General features: G+C 38.2%; 1 protein-coding gene and 1 long non-coding RNA gene across 2 annotated transcripts; both read left to right on the top strand.

Moving 5' to 3' along the window:
* Window positions 1-659: 659 nt before the first annotated feature.
* On the top strand, window positions 660-8,824 carry LOC139144233 (uncharacterized). The gene is made up of 2 exons (XM_070714900.1): window positions 660-1,351; window positions 6,952-8,824. The coding sequence occupies exons 1-2, from the start codon at window positions 961-963 to the stop codon at window positions 7,386-7,388; spliced, it is 828 nt and encodes a 275-aa protein (XP_070571001.1). The 5' UTR covers window positions 660-960; the 3' UTR covers window positions 7,389-8,824.
* A 3,331-nt stretch (window positions 8,825-12,155) lies between these two features.
* LOC139144227 (uncharacterized) lies at window positions 12,156-16,046 on the top strand. The gene is made up of 3 exons (XR_011554789.1): window positions 12,156-12,368; window positions 13,202-14,169; window positions 14,570-16,046. It is a non-coding gene; the product is annotated as an uncharacterized lncRNA (long non-coding RNA).
* Window positions 16,047-16,277: the final 231 nt, after the last annotated feature.

Raw genomic sequence — 16,277 nt, 5'->3', positions numbered from 1 at the left:
TCACTAACAATATCTTCTAGATATGGGTCAATACATGGCCAAGCGCGATGATACAAAATCACATGCCACGATAGTGACGCGGCATCAGGAAGGGAACGTCATACAGTTAATAGCGAGTTGGGAAGACTTCAGGCAGAAAGGTTCGCCGAAATGTTCGCCGACATTCGCTGTTCTAATTTTTACCTTCTCTGACAATATACTTTATTGGGTGTTTGCAATCTAACGGTATGCACTATAAATAAAAACGTCCATTTCTTCATCAAATTTGCCCTTAATAAGTTTTTCCTGTTTCAAGTTTGTAAGGAAGAGGATAATATTGAGCGACAAGTGGAGGTCAATGCTGTAATTTTTCGACGGTTGAATCAGGGTTTAGAATTAGTTTTGATTGACGACGCCAGCCTGATTGCTGTTGATGCACCGCATATATGAGCCGCCCGCCTGTCCTCCTCTTCTTGCCGATGTAACTAACACTTGTGCCTTGGAACTTGGCAAGCAAGAGAGGTAATAGAAACCGTACCTAACATTCAACGATTTTCACTCTATAAAAATGCCTACGTTGCATGTTTTCGTATACGAGATAATCATTCGATATCATGCAATGCACTTTGTACCAACCAACCGTCTACATATGATTTTAGGGTCATAAAGACAGTCACGGGATCCACATGTAGGGTTCACAAATCATTACTGGACCCAACCCTCTACGATATAAGGCATGCGCACTGCTACGCCTTTACATTTTATTTCGCAAACTCATGTAGACGATTTATGCGATCATATAAATGACGTCACTCTTTGACTGAGAAGTCGATATCCAATGATTGATGCTCTGTTTAAATGATCTCATCCCCTCGTGACAGTGTGTGTCAACAAGACTAATACTGAACCGTTCCCGTTTCACGGCTGGGATATACTTCACAACTTCTCTACGCCTCTGGGTAGCAACTGGTGGTTGTGAACATGGCATCAGTCACTGTGACAAAACAAGCTGCGCCTGCGGCAGTCGCACCGCAGCCTGCTCCTCAGGCTCCGGTCCAAATCCATCAACCAAACGTCAGTCTCATCGTGGATGTTCGTGAGAAGAGCATCTGTGAAGCCTACATTTTAGGTCTACCACTTGGATGGCTTGGTGCGCACCAGTTCTACCTTGGACGCCATGGTTGGGGAGTTTTATATATGTTCACGCTCGGATTGCTCGGTGTCGGATGGGCGGTTGATCTCCTCCGCATGCCGTGTTTGGTCACATCCCTGAACAAAGAGCGTCGTGAGAGGGCTAAGAATATCCCTCCCCCTCCTCTGAAGAAACGAGTGGACGATGCTTATATAGCAGCCGTACCGTTCGGCCTGCTTGGTAAGGACATTACATATTAACGAATTGGGGCAACATGACCTATTTGTCAAATGTGTGGGTTTTGGTTCATCAACATGTTTGTACTAGGTTCATAATTTATATGTACTTTATTAACATCACCTAAAGGGACAATTTTTAAAGAAAGGGTCTTTTGAAAATGGGTTTTGAAACGATGAAAACGATTGAAAAAATGTTTTTAATGTTTGTTGTGGAATTTTATCATGCCCGATATTGCGGCACGATTTTCTGAACTTGTGGCAAGTATGTCTTATCTCTCACCGGTTTTCATCAGTTTGACAGTAACTGCAATATTCTACTTCTTCGTTTATGATTATTGTCAGGCTTCGTTTGGAAATTACCGACATCAAAAGATCTTTCGAAAAACGGATTGTTTAGCCGCAATATTCCATTTGATTAAAAAAATCAGGACCATTTCCGTCAGAATCTTTCTGTATTGACCGTGAAGTTGAAGTTTAAAATGTTTTATTTCTTAGGTTTGGTAAAGGAGACAAGTCCGGTAGTCTACGGTTAAGCCTTTATTAAAAAACCAACGTTTCGACCACACACAGGGGGTCTTCTTCAGGGTCTAAAATAATAACATGAGCGGATAAAAAGGATTAAAATAAAAAACCAACAACGATACAAAACAGTAAAATGAAAAGAGAGATATTGCGTACAAGAGATGTAAAAGTAAAGCTAGGCTTTGCGCGTATCATAGGAAATGTAAAATCAATAAAACAAGTGTAAAAGATATGTAAAATCAAAAGCGGGATTCAAACATGTAATAAAAAGTGAGGCAAAACGAGAAATAGACAGCAAACTGGTGTCTTGAAAGCAGTATGAACGAAGAAAAAACTTACAATACTGGAGAGCTGTAAAAGCCGATCGCACTATGATGGTGAGAAAAGGCGAATGACAAAGCCTAACAAAGTACTCCCTAGAGTGGAGAAAATGATACATGAGAAGGTGGCTCCATAGGTAAGTGAACAGAGATAAGATGGCGTGCAAATCTGGTGTATATTCTACCAATCTTTTCTGTTAATGCCGTTGGGACATAAGGTGTCGAGTTCTTCAATTATTTTGAGTTCCATTTGTTTTCTGATACTGTCTTTTTTCGAAAATATTTTGCAGAGTGCAGTGAAAAGAAAGTGACTAATGCTATGACCAGGACTGTTAAAATGTTCCGCTATAGGGGTATTTTTGTTTGTTCTTATACTATATAGATGTTCGTAGATGCGTTTACGAAGTTCGCGTTTGGTTTCCCCGATGTAAAGAAGATGACATTTTTTGCAAGTTATGACATAAATGAGATTGCGAGTTGAACAATTCATGTTGCCAGTGATGGAGATTGATTTGTCAGTGAGGTGGTTGTGAATGCGGCCATTGTCTGAAGATTTCATGAATTTGCACTGGTTGCATTTATTGCACGGTTTGCATTGTCCGGTATTATTCTGAGCGGGGTCTTTGGTCTGGTTGACTTTAGCTTGGACTAACAGTTTCTTGAGGTTGGCTGATTGACGGTATGCTATGACAGGTGTTTCCTTGAAGACTTTGCTGGTGGCCTGGTTTGACTGAAGTATGTTCCAGTGTTTACGGATAATTGATGGTATGTGTGGAAGGGTAGGGTTGTATTCAATGACGAATGGTATCCTTTTGTGGGTTGTGGGTTTGATTGAAGAGGTTGGCTGAATGAGCTTGCTTCTGTTGATATTTTCGGCTTTCTTGATAGCATCGGAGATGGTACGGGGTTTGTAATTTCGTTTGATAAGGTGGTTTTTTCAATTTGGTAGCCTCCGTCTGGAAAAGATCGTCATTCGAACAGATACGTCTGTATCGAAGGGACTGGCTCCAGGGTATTGCCTGAAATGTGTGGCTTGGATGACACGAGGTTGTCCATATATATGAATGTTTGTCTGTGGGTTTGTTGTAAACTGTAGTTTCCACTCACCACCTGCAAGATCTGCAACACATTTCACCACCAAAGGGCGCCATTTTAGTTACCATGGATGTGGTGTCACTCTACACCAATATTCCACACAGCTACGGCATTCAGGCAGTCAAGGAAATGATAGAAGAGAACAATACCATAACAGTTAATCCCGAACTTATTTGTGAGATGCTACAATTTATTCTCACAAAAAACTACTTTGAATTCAATGGTCAATACTATCTACAGATATGCGGTACTGCTATGGGTAGCAAAGTCGCCCCATCATATGCCAATATCACTATGGGAAAATTAGAAAGGCAAATTCTGGAAAACTACACACCGGCACCAGACAACTGGAAAAGGTTCATCGATGACGTCAGATTTATGTGGCAACATGGTCTAGACCAACTTAAACAATTTCACCAATACTGTAATTCTGTCCACCCCACTCTACAGTTTACCCTGGAATACAGTGACAAACAGATTTCATTCCTGGACACACTGATGACACTCACCGAGGACAAGATTGAAACTACAGTTTACAACAAACCCACAGACAAACATTCATATATATGGACAACCTCGTGTCATCCAAGCCACACATTTCAGGCAATACCCTGGAGCCAGTCCCTTCGATACAGACGTATCTGTTCGAATGACGATCTTTTCCAGACGGAGGCTACCAATTGAAAAACCACCTTATCAAACGAAATTACAAACCCCGTACCATCTCCGATGCTATCAAGAAAGCCGAAAATATCAACAGAAGCAAGCTCATTCAGCCAACCTCTTCAATCAAACCCACAACCCACAAAAGGATACCATTCGTCATTGAATACAACCCTACCCTTCCACACATACCATCAATTATCCGTAAACACTGGAACATACTTCAGTCAAACCAGGCCACCAGCAAAGTCTTCAAGGAAACACCTGTCATAGCATACCGTCAATCAGCCAACCTCAAGAAACTGTTAGTCCAAGCTAAAGTCAACCAGACCAAAGACCCCGCTCAGAATAATACCGGACAATGCAAACCGTGCAATAAATGCAACCAGTGCAAATTCATGAAATCTTCAGACAATGGCCGCATTCACAACCACCTCACTGACAAATCAATCTCCATCACTGGCAACATGAATTGTTCAACTCGCAATCTCATTTATGTCATAACTTGCAAAAAATGTCATCTTCTTTACATCGGGGAAACCAAACGCGAACTTCGTAAACGCATCTACGAACATCTATATAGTATAAGAACAAACAAAAATACCCCTATAGCGGAACATTTTAACAGTCCTGGTCATAGCATTAGTCACTTTCTTTTCACTGCACTCTGCAAAATATTTTCGAAAAAGACAGTATCAGAAAACAAATGGAACTCAAAATAATTGAAGAACTCGACACCTTATGTCTCAACGGCATTAACAAAAAGATTGGTAGAATATACACCAGATTTGCACGCCATCTTATCTCTGTTCACTTACCTATGGAGCCACCTTCTCATGTATCATTTTCTCCACTCTAGGGAGTACTTTGTTAGGCTTTGTCATTCGCCTTTTCTCACCATCATAGTGCGATCGGCTTTTACAGCTCTCCAGTATTGTAAGTTTTTTCTTCGTTCATACTGCTTTCAAGACACCAGTTTGCTGTCTATTTCTCGTTTTGCCTTCACTTTTTATTACATGTTTGAATCCCGCTTTTGATTTTACATATCTTTTACACTTGTTTTATTGATTTTACATTTCCTATGATACGCGCAAAGCCTAGCTTTACTTTTACATCTCTTGTACGCAATATCTCTCTTTTCATTTTACTGTGTTGGTTTTTTATTTTTAATCCTTTTTATCCGCTCATGTTATTACTTTAGACCCTGAAGAAGACCTGTGTGTGGTCGAAACGTTGGTTTTTTAATAAAGGCTTAACCGTAGACTACCGGACTTGTCTCCTTTACCAAACTCAAGATACCCTATTTCAAGTCCATGTCTCTGAACTGGTGCATCCTCTTTGTAGTTGGACTGAGTGCAGTTTCTCTCCTAACAAACTCATTATTTCTTAGGTTTCTCTGTATTTCCGCTTTCAAGAATTATGATATGACAATCGTACCTGTCACCTGAAAATTTTTTTTCCGATCAATTTCTCACCATTATAGAACAGGTTTTATCTAGAGTTCATTGACGACGGGGATGCAGATACAACAACAGTGATCCCAATAATGTTTTACAGTTTTATCAAATCACTGTTATTTCGTGCCGCTGACAAAATCAATTTCTGAAGGAATACAGTTTCTCACATTCCTGGCCGCTGGGAGTGTGGGATCGACAGTGTGGGATAAATCGATCCCACACTCTCAGAAACCGTCCCACACTCTGCAGTTAATATTACACGAGCTCTGATTGGATTATAAACAGTCTGTTTTGTTCCACGCGCAAAATGTTATCCAATGGCACGACGAGTAACAGACGGACCAGAACTACAAAGTAAGCAGGTCAAAGTACAGTGGCAGACGACAGAGTTGTCACGAGTTTTGATAATATTGTACGTGTCCAATATGAATTTAACGCATTTTGTGGTCATGTGAGAAAAAGAATCTCACACACCAAGGACCTGGGATCAGATTTCTCACACTCGTTGGGGATATTTTGTCTCACACTCGCCTGCGGCTCGTGTGAGACAAAATATCCCCAACTCGTGTGAGAAATCTGATCCCAGGTCCTTGGTGTGTGAGATTCTATTAATCCCAAGTTATGTTCACACTTTTGCATCTAGCCTATAGTGAATGGACATCAATTGTATTTTTGTCCCTAACAATGATTTATGATATTTTCGTTCTTCATATTGACAATGGATATTTAAACCTTGCCTGTCTCCAACTTCTGTCTCAGTCATGAGCATTTCTATTGTCGTCTACCAAACTTAATTCTGGGATTTTACTCTGCTTGGGTATATTGCATGTGATGCTAGCAAATGACGCACACTATTTAGGCGTGGAGTATTTATCTGCACAATGAGAAATCAGATAAAGTTGTCGAATATCACAAAGTACTATTTCAATTCACGTACAAACGGCTACTGTGTATAGTCGTATGTACATTGTAAAAGTTTGGAGGTAAATTGCGATTCGTTAGAAAATAATTTACATCTTAGCCAAACTTCATGATTAGGCCCAAAATTTAATAAATGTATGTACATGTATTCTCGCGATCACATTTTTTCTGGAAACAAGATGGTAGTTGACAATTTTTTAATTTTAGAAGGGTCTGTATACGTTTCAAGAAAAACATTTAAAATCTGCAACACATCATACGTATTGAATTTTTTTATCGTTTTTCCTATAGAAAAACTCTCCCCCATAAGTGCTTCAGTGGGTTTTGAAAGTATTTCATCAAAATACAGTGTAACACACGCCCATGTAGTCGTCATTTCGTTTTTGCCGAGTCATTTATTTAACATTAAGTTTGATTAAAAAAGAAAAATGTGTACCCATGCTGCAGTATGTTTTTATTCCTTTCCTCTAATAATCGAATTTTGACCGTGATGACTCAGCAAAAAGTAAATTAGCAAAAATCAAAATACATGAGCGGGTGTTAGTATATCAGACATTAATTATTAGATTACTTCGTTGTATTTCAAATAACTTCATCGTTATTTATTTTAATTTCAATCACAGGTTTCCACCACTATTACCTGGGTAGAATAGGCTGGGGATGCTTGTACATGTTTACACTTGGAGTCTTCGGCGTCGGTTGGCTTTTCGATATGTTCCGCATGCCTTGTCTGGTGGCCAGCGCTAACAAAGAGATTCGGGCCAAATATGAGCGGGAACGGATGGTTACGGGTTCGCAGGCTAATCGTAACCGCGTGACAGTCACCGTGTACCAAAGCACAACGGGCGCCCAAATGCCACCTGCCCCAGTCTATCCAACGGCAGCGCCATACCCAACGCCAAACCCCGCTGCAGCATATCCGCCTCCATACAACGAAGCAAACTATGGCGCTCCTCTGTCCACGGAGATTCCACCACCGGGATATGACAACGCGGTCTTCAGTCACACAACAGAAAATTCAGTCGACGTTGATGCCAAGGAAAAAGGCGCTATTCCCTAGTCTTCCCAACATGCATCCTATTAAAGGGACAGAATACAACATCTGCTGTATCTTTTGATGAATTTTTCAGTTTGTTTTTTTTTTCTATAACCATTTCTAACTTTACTTCACAAAAATATGTATAATTGTCCACAATTTGTTTGTACAAAATTGTGTTAAATGACCGGAATTTGATTATTCGTTGAACTTCGTTCACACAAAATGTTAACACATGCATTTAGCCAGAGTAAGCTTCAGCTATATTTTAGCAAACTATACTTATGACTTACAAGGTTTTAAAACAATGATTTCAGCGAATTAGACACAGCGTTATATTTCTGTATATGAACATGTCAATGTTTATCCAAAGTTACAGCCGCTGTCCCTGCGACAGACCACCACTGTGGAATGTCACAATATATGCTCTCTTGCTTCTGACGAGGCTGCAATTTTAAGCTCCTTTCTAGAACTATTGTTATCGACAAATTTCATAGTAACAGTCACAACTGCTGGTTGATTCTTACAATATCCTTGAAATTATGATCGGTAATTCTTTATTACGCAAAGAAATGGTTTTTCGGCGCCACTTAGTAAATAAGTAAGATGACATGGGTCCACAAACAGGTCATATACTTGGGAAGACGCAGCAGTGAGGGTTTTTCCAATTGATATGCAGCATCTGCCACAATAACAAAAATTTCGTCCCAAGGTCATGAGGTACGTTCCAAAATTTAGGACGTTTTTGCATAGTGTATCTGACTTTGCTAGAAATGTATTTGAAGTTTGGGCACATCCGACGAATGAAAAACCGTCCATAACACCAGAATTGATATCTGAAAGCGAGACTATTGTTTGAGACTTGGAATTATCAGTTGATGTAGTTTAAAGCATTGATGTAGTATTAAGAAGTATCTTCTCAGATTGAACCACATGTATCAAAACATTTACATCCCATCGCATATCCCATAAAATAAAGTCTGTATCACGAACATCATGTGGCTATGCGACCCACATTAATGTCGTCGTAGGCAGTTAGTCGTGTACATTTAGATCGTCAGTTAAGTTTTAAAAAAACACTGTTCATAAGTCTTGGATATTATTTGAAATGATTGCGAGACCAGTGAGCGTACTCTCGTATTTTGCATATGATTTGATATCAAAGGTTTTGACTGACCGTAGTGGCAGTGCATGTACAGAGTGGCAATACCGGAGGTAGTCTCCTATTGTCTATTTTCAGACTCCAAGTTGTCTAAATTCCGTACGAACCCAAAGGCGTAGAAGGCCATGAGACTCACTCAATGTGTTACTCAACAAAGATCTGGAATTTGTGGAGAGAAATCATGACAGAACCTTTCAATTCGTTTGGCAATTTTGTCATTTACAAATTTCATTACTTGTGTATAGAATATGATATATCTGTGTTTCGCATCCAATTAAAGCTTACATACGACCTTAAATTGAAGTGTGTACATTGTGATTACCATTAAAACAGACAAACATGAAATGACTGAAGAAAGATGGAGAAAGATGAATCATATCGGCACCTTATTACGACGCTAAATCATTCATAAGGTATCAGCAGTCCGTAAGGTAGAGTTTCGTAGTCCTCATGACCAGCATGAATTCTGCACCATGCTCAGACTATAACCCACTGACTGTAATTGCCTTGCGCTTTCTGTATCGTTCCTGTGTTCCAAGTTGGTTGCCCACAGAGCACTACCACAATAATAACAAATTATACCTCACTGGAATTCATTACTTCAATTTCATTCAAATAGGATCCATGTACAAATCCACAGACTTTGGGCAAGTCTACATCATGCACATTACGATTCAGACATCTTCCGTCGTAGGTTAGCGCGCGCACCAATCCCATGGCGACGCACGTATTGGAAACTATTTAGAAGCATGATTTTATTAAAGTATATATTTCTCAAAATGGCGTCAGTCGGTCCCTGGTATCGTTACTGAAAAGTAGGTCGAGTCTTTGGTGCAGGTGACAAACTGAGATCAGTGCCCTGAAATAAACTAGCCAGTGTACTTTACGAACGCAAAGTGCATTGCCGGGTCGGTCTGTCGGTCGGTAGGTCGTAGTCGGTCTGTTCGAATCACGTGATTGAGGCTCATTTGGACACCCAGGGTTGTTTTTTCCACGTATGAAATTTCATAAAATTACAGAAGTGAAACCAGGTACAACACCTAGGTAACGCCAACCAACATACAATTAAAATACTTGCGGTTCACACCTAAATCTTATCTACTAACCCAATGTCAGCCTGCCAATTGACACCAATGAAGTACACATAACGCTGAGATTCCAAAGTTACGGTACATTATCTTTTGTAGCTATAACATCCAATCATAAACCTCGACAGTCTGCACCCTGTGATTGTCAGTCTCACCATGGCGCCTTTTTGATCGCTATGGTCATACCGATAATAATGGAATCGCGAATTAGACTGAACGGTATAGGGCTTTTTCACAGACTTTGTTTTCTTACGTACAACTACCGAACTACATCAACAAGGAACCTCTCCTCACAGTAATACAAAAGGTGAACCTGTTCTACTGACATGGTGTGTTATTTTGTCAATTTATCTCACTATGAGTTCCTTCTTTTCTTTGATTTCAACAATCAACTCATATCTCTCTCCATAAATGAAATTGTACTGATTAGATTAATACGCTCTATCTAGCTTTATCTCTCTTCGAAATGGTAAAAGCTCGACTATTTTTAAGACTGCGGAACATTGGGCACCATGGCACTACCTCAGTTACCCAGACTGCTCTGCGGGGCTCTCTCCGGCTGCTCCAAGACCAGGCACAACCACGACTCAAGCGCTCGTGGAGATTTTATGGGGCTGGAGGCTGAGACCAAGAGAGTGATATTAACTTAAGACCATAAAATTCTTCTTTTTGACTGTCTCGAGAAGTTCAGAGGTGAATTGTGCTTGCAACTACGGTGTAGCCTACAAAGGCGAGGTCTAAGGTTAGTCCACAAAGCACAATCGCACTTCGGGATGAACACATGTATTAAAGTTTGTGCTGTAGACGACGAATTTTTACTAAGTGGGTTTAAAACTCGCTTGCTCAAGTCACTGCCAAGAATGTAAACTAATGCATGATAAACAAACGACATACTATTCAAATTTAACGTAAATTAGAGCCCTTGATTTTATACATATTCATCCGTTCTAAGAAAATGACTCGGAAAAAATGGACTGAATGATCTGAGCCACTCGTTGTGCTAAAATATCAGTACATTGTAGTTCAATATACTTGAAGAGTTCGCTTTAAGTTTATAGTTATTAAAATATCGAGTAGTCTTGAGCTGAAATGCGGTAAGTGATAGGCCTAAATTAGTTGATGACTTCGCGAGTCAGTTTTAAAGTATGACATGTGCCTTCTTTCAGTACTTCGACTTGAACCAATTGTGCACAACAAACAAACTGCGACTCCTACGTAAAATATGTAAAATATTCTTGTTCTGATTTAAGATATTTCACAATCTTAAATCATGGATATTTTATTTCTGATGCACATGATATTCACTGATTGCAGTCGGAGATGAGATGACCAGTGGGTATGACTCACGTCACGGCTCATTCATTTACATATGTACGATGGTCACCATAGGAAGCCAGCTTTTCCTTGTTGTCGAGGAAAATCGTCTCCATTGTTTGCTTTTGTTGTTTTGGGTTTGTTTTTTGTATTTATTCTGATGCATTAAACGAAACATTGTGATTCATCAAATCGCACGTATATGCTTAGGCTTAGGGACCGTCTCAGATTGTCGCAGAAGTTCAAAAAGCGAAATTCATTCGTTTAGGGGGGAGGGGGTTTGACCTCCATTCAATTAGTGAACTTCACTTTCGCACTTTTATTTTGTGATCACAAGTTTTCGTGTGTTTATTTTTAATTAAAGAAAAACTGCACACTCGTGCCAACAAATTTGTAACTGTTTCCATCTCGTTTGTGCCACAAACACAATTTACCGATAGTAACATTGTATCGTAAACCTTTCATTCATCAAATTATACAAAGACAAAAGTATCATTTTTTTAAATGTGCTATTTATAAGCGTCTGCTCTAACCACTAGATGTCTTTATTCTCACTTGTAATGCCCCTGATCATAGTCGTTTTAATATGATTGAACATGCCTGGGCCCCCTTGTCAAAGTTACTCGCTTATTTACCGCCCCTACCAAGTACAAATTGCGTGTTCACAAAGACAAAGAACAGCACAAGAGATTCAAAAAGGGAAAGTAAAATAAAATGAAACTTTTATGCGGTAAAATGCCCTGTTAGTACTCAAATCTGATCGAGTACTTTAACTGTAATGTGGCAAGGGGAATACGTCTTTAGTAGCTATAGCAAAATGCAACATTGTACTCTCAGGCAGACATGAACATTTCGCACTTTTGAAGTTTCGTTTAGGGGGAGGGGGGAGGGGGTTTTGATCTAAACGAAGAAATTTCGTTTCTTGAACTTCTGCGACAATCAGAGACGGTCCCTTAGGCCTACTGTGCGTGAGCAGGGCCTGGCGGCCGAGCATGCATGTGATCGTAAAACGGAGAACTCTGCACATAATGGGTTTGCTTGCTCCTCATTGAACACAGTAAACTGACATTTTTAATTCCCATTTTTATGATTAAGGAGTATAAATATATTCAAACCGTTACGTTAACATAGTTGATTTTAATAGCAATGAGAGCCGAGCCCGGGAGCCGAGCCAAGCGCTGCAGGCGCAGGCCCCTATGATCTGATCAGACAAAGCAAACGACGAATCTTTAGTGTAACGCTGTTTTATTGGCTGTACCAGTCAGACGCCGGTTAGTGGATGGTACACTCCTTCTGATTGGTCAAAAAAGTTCATCGTCATGAGCAACAGGTTTTGTTGTCATTTTTGATCATTGACTCTGTGCGGCGCGGCGACGGCAACAGCGTGATTTGAAAGTCTCCATGTTTATTATCAAATAGCCCACCATCCCGTTTGAAAAGGTAAGTGAAATGGTCAGATTTGAGAGCGTGAAAACAATATGTCTTATTCCGCATTATTCGGGCACTGCTCCTTGCATGTATTTTGCGTCAAAACTCACATTTTTGAAATGTTCACGTAGAAATCTGCAACAACGGTTCTTACTCGTAACGAGGCATGCTGTTCTGCTGGCCATGACTGACAGAAATATACTTATTGGTCCATCATACGAAATAATCGTATCTTCATGAACGGTCGATGACAGCAATTACATGTTAAACATACCTTGATTAACGTGCACATTCGTTCATATGTAAACGGCGCAAATATGTGTTACTAGAGCCTCGGATTCTTCATGGATTCGATATAAAAATAGTCAAGTAGGATAATCCGATAAAGTGTAATCATGGCGTGGCCGCATCACATCACGCGCGCTTGTTTCTATCCACGACAAATAGAAATACAGTAACATGGCAAAAATGCATTAGAGTGGACGCTTATGAGTCATGAAATCAGACTTTTTACTACAAAATATATAATAATATTTTCTTGCGCGATGTTCAGATAACTGCATCAGTTTAATATTTTACAATACCTGAACAAAAGTTCGGAATGCGACGACGCATACACAGCGGAGTTATGCCATCTCCAGTTCGGCCGCAATCTGGCTTAAATTTAATGAAACCAAGTAAACACTTTCCCCGCCATGGATGTATTTCTTTACTCTACGTGGAAATTTAGCCTCTCTGTCTTCATTTTATTTGGCAATGTGGAAAGTTCCCTTGCGCATGTACATTTTGCAACAGTAAACATTCTATGGTTTTAAAATGTGCCGCCTTTCTACTTTTTTCAACAGCCCAGTGTGAAAAGCCTGCTGAAAAATCTTACTTTTTGAGCATTTGTCAAATTTAAAATTCCAGACAGTTTGGTCACTTTTAGGTCTTTTGTCAATTGTGTATAAATATCGAATTGTATTCTTTTTTCCATATACGTCCTTACAATTAACAACCAAACTCTAACCCTTATTTCATTATTTTAATTTAATTAGTCACTAATTGTTTCTGTAATCAAATTTAAATCTTTATGATAAATTTTCGTATAAAAATAACATGAGTTTTATATCAAATTTAATTTACCTAAAATATTGGTATGCTTAGATTTTACTGTTAATATGTTTCGTTCCAAGCAACTACAGCATGCTTTCATTTACTATAGAATGTTTTGTTGAGCGTAGTTGTTTTGATATATTCATCAAACATCATTAACCATCATTGTATTATAATATTTATCAGCAAGCAAATTTGACAGTGAAGAAAACGTGATTAACAAGAACTTACCATGATTCAAATTGAGTTTTCAAAATATTCTGAGCATGAGATTTGCAATGCAGAGAATACAAATGAACAATATCATTATGATATCATTATTTACAGTTTGATTTAGTTCTTTTCTCTTTTTATAAAGTATATGCTAAAAAATAGACAGGATAATTACAGAATTAAACCTTCAATATTCAGAATGTGACAAAAATCAAACATTTTCAAACTGTCTCTGGCAAAGGACCCTAAAGTGACCAGTGTGAAAACCAAAAATAGCAATTCGTTATGTTGCCGCTGCTGTTGCCATAGCAGCACAGACAAAACAAAAATGCATAGACACCATTAAAAACAAACCTACAGAAGTTTCTGAGTAAAGTTACACTCCCCTGAACCCACCACCAGGGATACAACAATCCGTGCACTGGACTTGCATCCAGACATCCATACAGCTGTGTCAACCTACACTGGCCTAGGGGGTCTGCTGTCCTCAAGACAAACAGAAATGGTGAGTTTATGGTATTTTATCCATTTATTTACTCATTTTGCTTATTACGATGTCAAAAGTATTATGCAGTAAATATTTCCATATTTTCCTATCATTTCATTTATCTGTAATTTAATCTGTTCTCTGTAAAGCTTAGGATAAACATTTTCAATTCTTAAAAATGTTTTGTCAGTAATTCATGCAAAAAGCTTTGTGTAATAAATTCAAGGTGCTAATAAGTGGCTTTTCATATCTTATTTTATTCAAAGTCTTCTAAAATGAAGTTAAGCTGACCTAGCCGTCAATACATTACTCTTGTTTTGAATGAAACAAGGTCATGGAGTTTCAGAAATAATACATCCAACAAAAGATGAGTTCAATGAATTTTTTAATGGCAAATCTTGTTTTTTATTTGTTTCAGGAAACCTTCAATGAAATGTGAAGTTTCTGTAAGTCTTGTAAATTTGTGAGTAAAGATTGAAGGGTGAACATATTTCCTGAGTTGTTAAAGAGAGGATACAAGATATTGCTCAAATTTTATCAGTATTGATTTCCACAAAACTGACATTCAGAATTTTTTATCTTATAAAATTTATTGCAGTTTGCAGCAGCAAAGTAAGAAAAATTAGGAAATATTTTCAAAATTAAATGTCACATAATAAGTTCACAGTATTCAGCTATTGGGAATTGGCTTACTTCAACACTGTACAGAGGGCACTTTGAACATTTGTTTTTCAGTTCACATATCCAAATTCTAGAATCACTGTTCATTGTATCCCCACTTTAATAACATATCAGCTGCCATATTGTAGTTTGGTATGTGCACAAATATAGCAATCAAAATAATGTCATTTCAAAAAGGATATTACCAGAAATTTAATGAAATGAGAACCTGATGTTTTGATGAGAAGTTTAAATGATAAATCATGATAAATTTTCCCACAAGGGATTTCAGAAAATGTCACAAATATGTGAATGAATGAATGTATGAATGTTTTTCCAGCAATGACTGATGCATGGTATCTGATGCATATGCCAAACAAATGTGGTATTGCCAAAAATGAGATTATTTTTACATTTCTGACATATCACTGAAAAGACAAACACACATCAGTATATATGCATTCACTGTGCACTGTGAATCAGGTGATGTTTATACAGACTACCGATGGTAGACAGTAAAGATTGCTTCATTCAGGGTGCACTTCAAAACCAGTAATAACTCAACCTGATTCTAGAATCTGTTTTGCACTTTGTCCCAAGGTTTTCCAGTCAGGGATACAATTTCAAAAGCAATCAGGAAAAAAAAATATTTTCCAGGGATTGATATTTCCAATAATTCCTTGAACTTTTGAAACTACACAGGACAGGGAAGCTGGAAAAAACTTATCCGTGAAAATAGTCACAAGATTATGTTTCGAATCAAATCAGTATCTATCCATCCATGTCAGTATTCTCAATGCCATTGTTGATGCGGATTCATGAATCAAGTTAACACATGCAATACACTCATATTTTTACAACTTTTCCACATAAAGAAACAGATTATCCTTGTTTTGAAAAAAAAAGTTTTGTTAAATGACTGAAAAAAATAAATTCTTTCTGAATTTATGTTTGGATCATCAAAAATTCAAAACTTCTTTCAAAATCATCACTTTTACAGCCATCAGCTGATGTTTCATGTCCTGACTCAGTTCCATAGTTCATTTTCTCAAATTAATGTCACATAATTTTCACATTATTGTCATTCTGCAAGCTTCCCCATGTGGGCATTTTTATTTTCCTCTTTGTGACATTTCTCACTTTGTGACATTAAAAAAAGTTGTTCAAAATGTGAACATGGTTTTGGAATATACCAAAGTTGATACCTACACTTTTATTCAAATTCATTCACTTATCTAATAACTATCTAATAGTAACAGACAAACACTGTGACAAATGCACTTACTTTTTGTTTGTTCAGTTTTAGGGAGGTATATTACATTTTACTTTTACTGGATGTACAAATTTCATCACAATAGGAATGAAAAAGTGATTTTGTTTCAGCATTTATGTTTGTAAAATATATAACAGAAATGTATTAATCATCACTGAGATAGAGAAATGCCTTTTGAGTTTAATGAGCAATG

The sequence above is a fragment of the Ptychodera flava genome, chromosome 11 (genome assembly GCF_041260155.1).
Source record: "Ptychodera flava strain L36383 chromosome 11, AS_Pfla_20210202, whole genome shotgun sequence".
Classification (NCBI taxonomy): domain Eukaryota; kingdom Metazoa; phylum Hemichordata; class Enteropneusta; family Ptychoderidae; genus Ptychodera; species Ptychodera flava.
The sequence above is the reverse complement of the archived record's forward strand: the minus strand, read 5'-3'. Positions and strand labels throughout refer to the sequence as shown.

Excerpts from the sequence above, each read along its gene's own strand:
- LOC139144233 (XM_070714900.1), top strand. The coding sequence starts at position 961 with ATGGCATCAGTCACTGTGACAAAACAAGCTGCGCCTGCGGCAGTCGCA. Across the intron at positions 1,352-6,951 it reads CGTACCGTTCGGCCTGCTTG|GTTTCCACCACTATTACCTG; the intron begins GTAAGGACATTA and ends TTTCAATCACAG.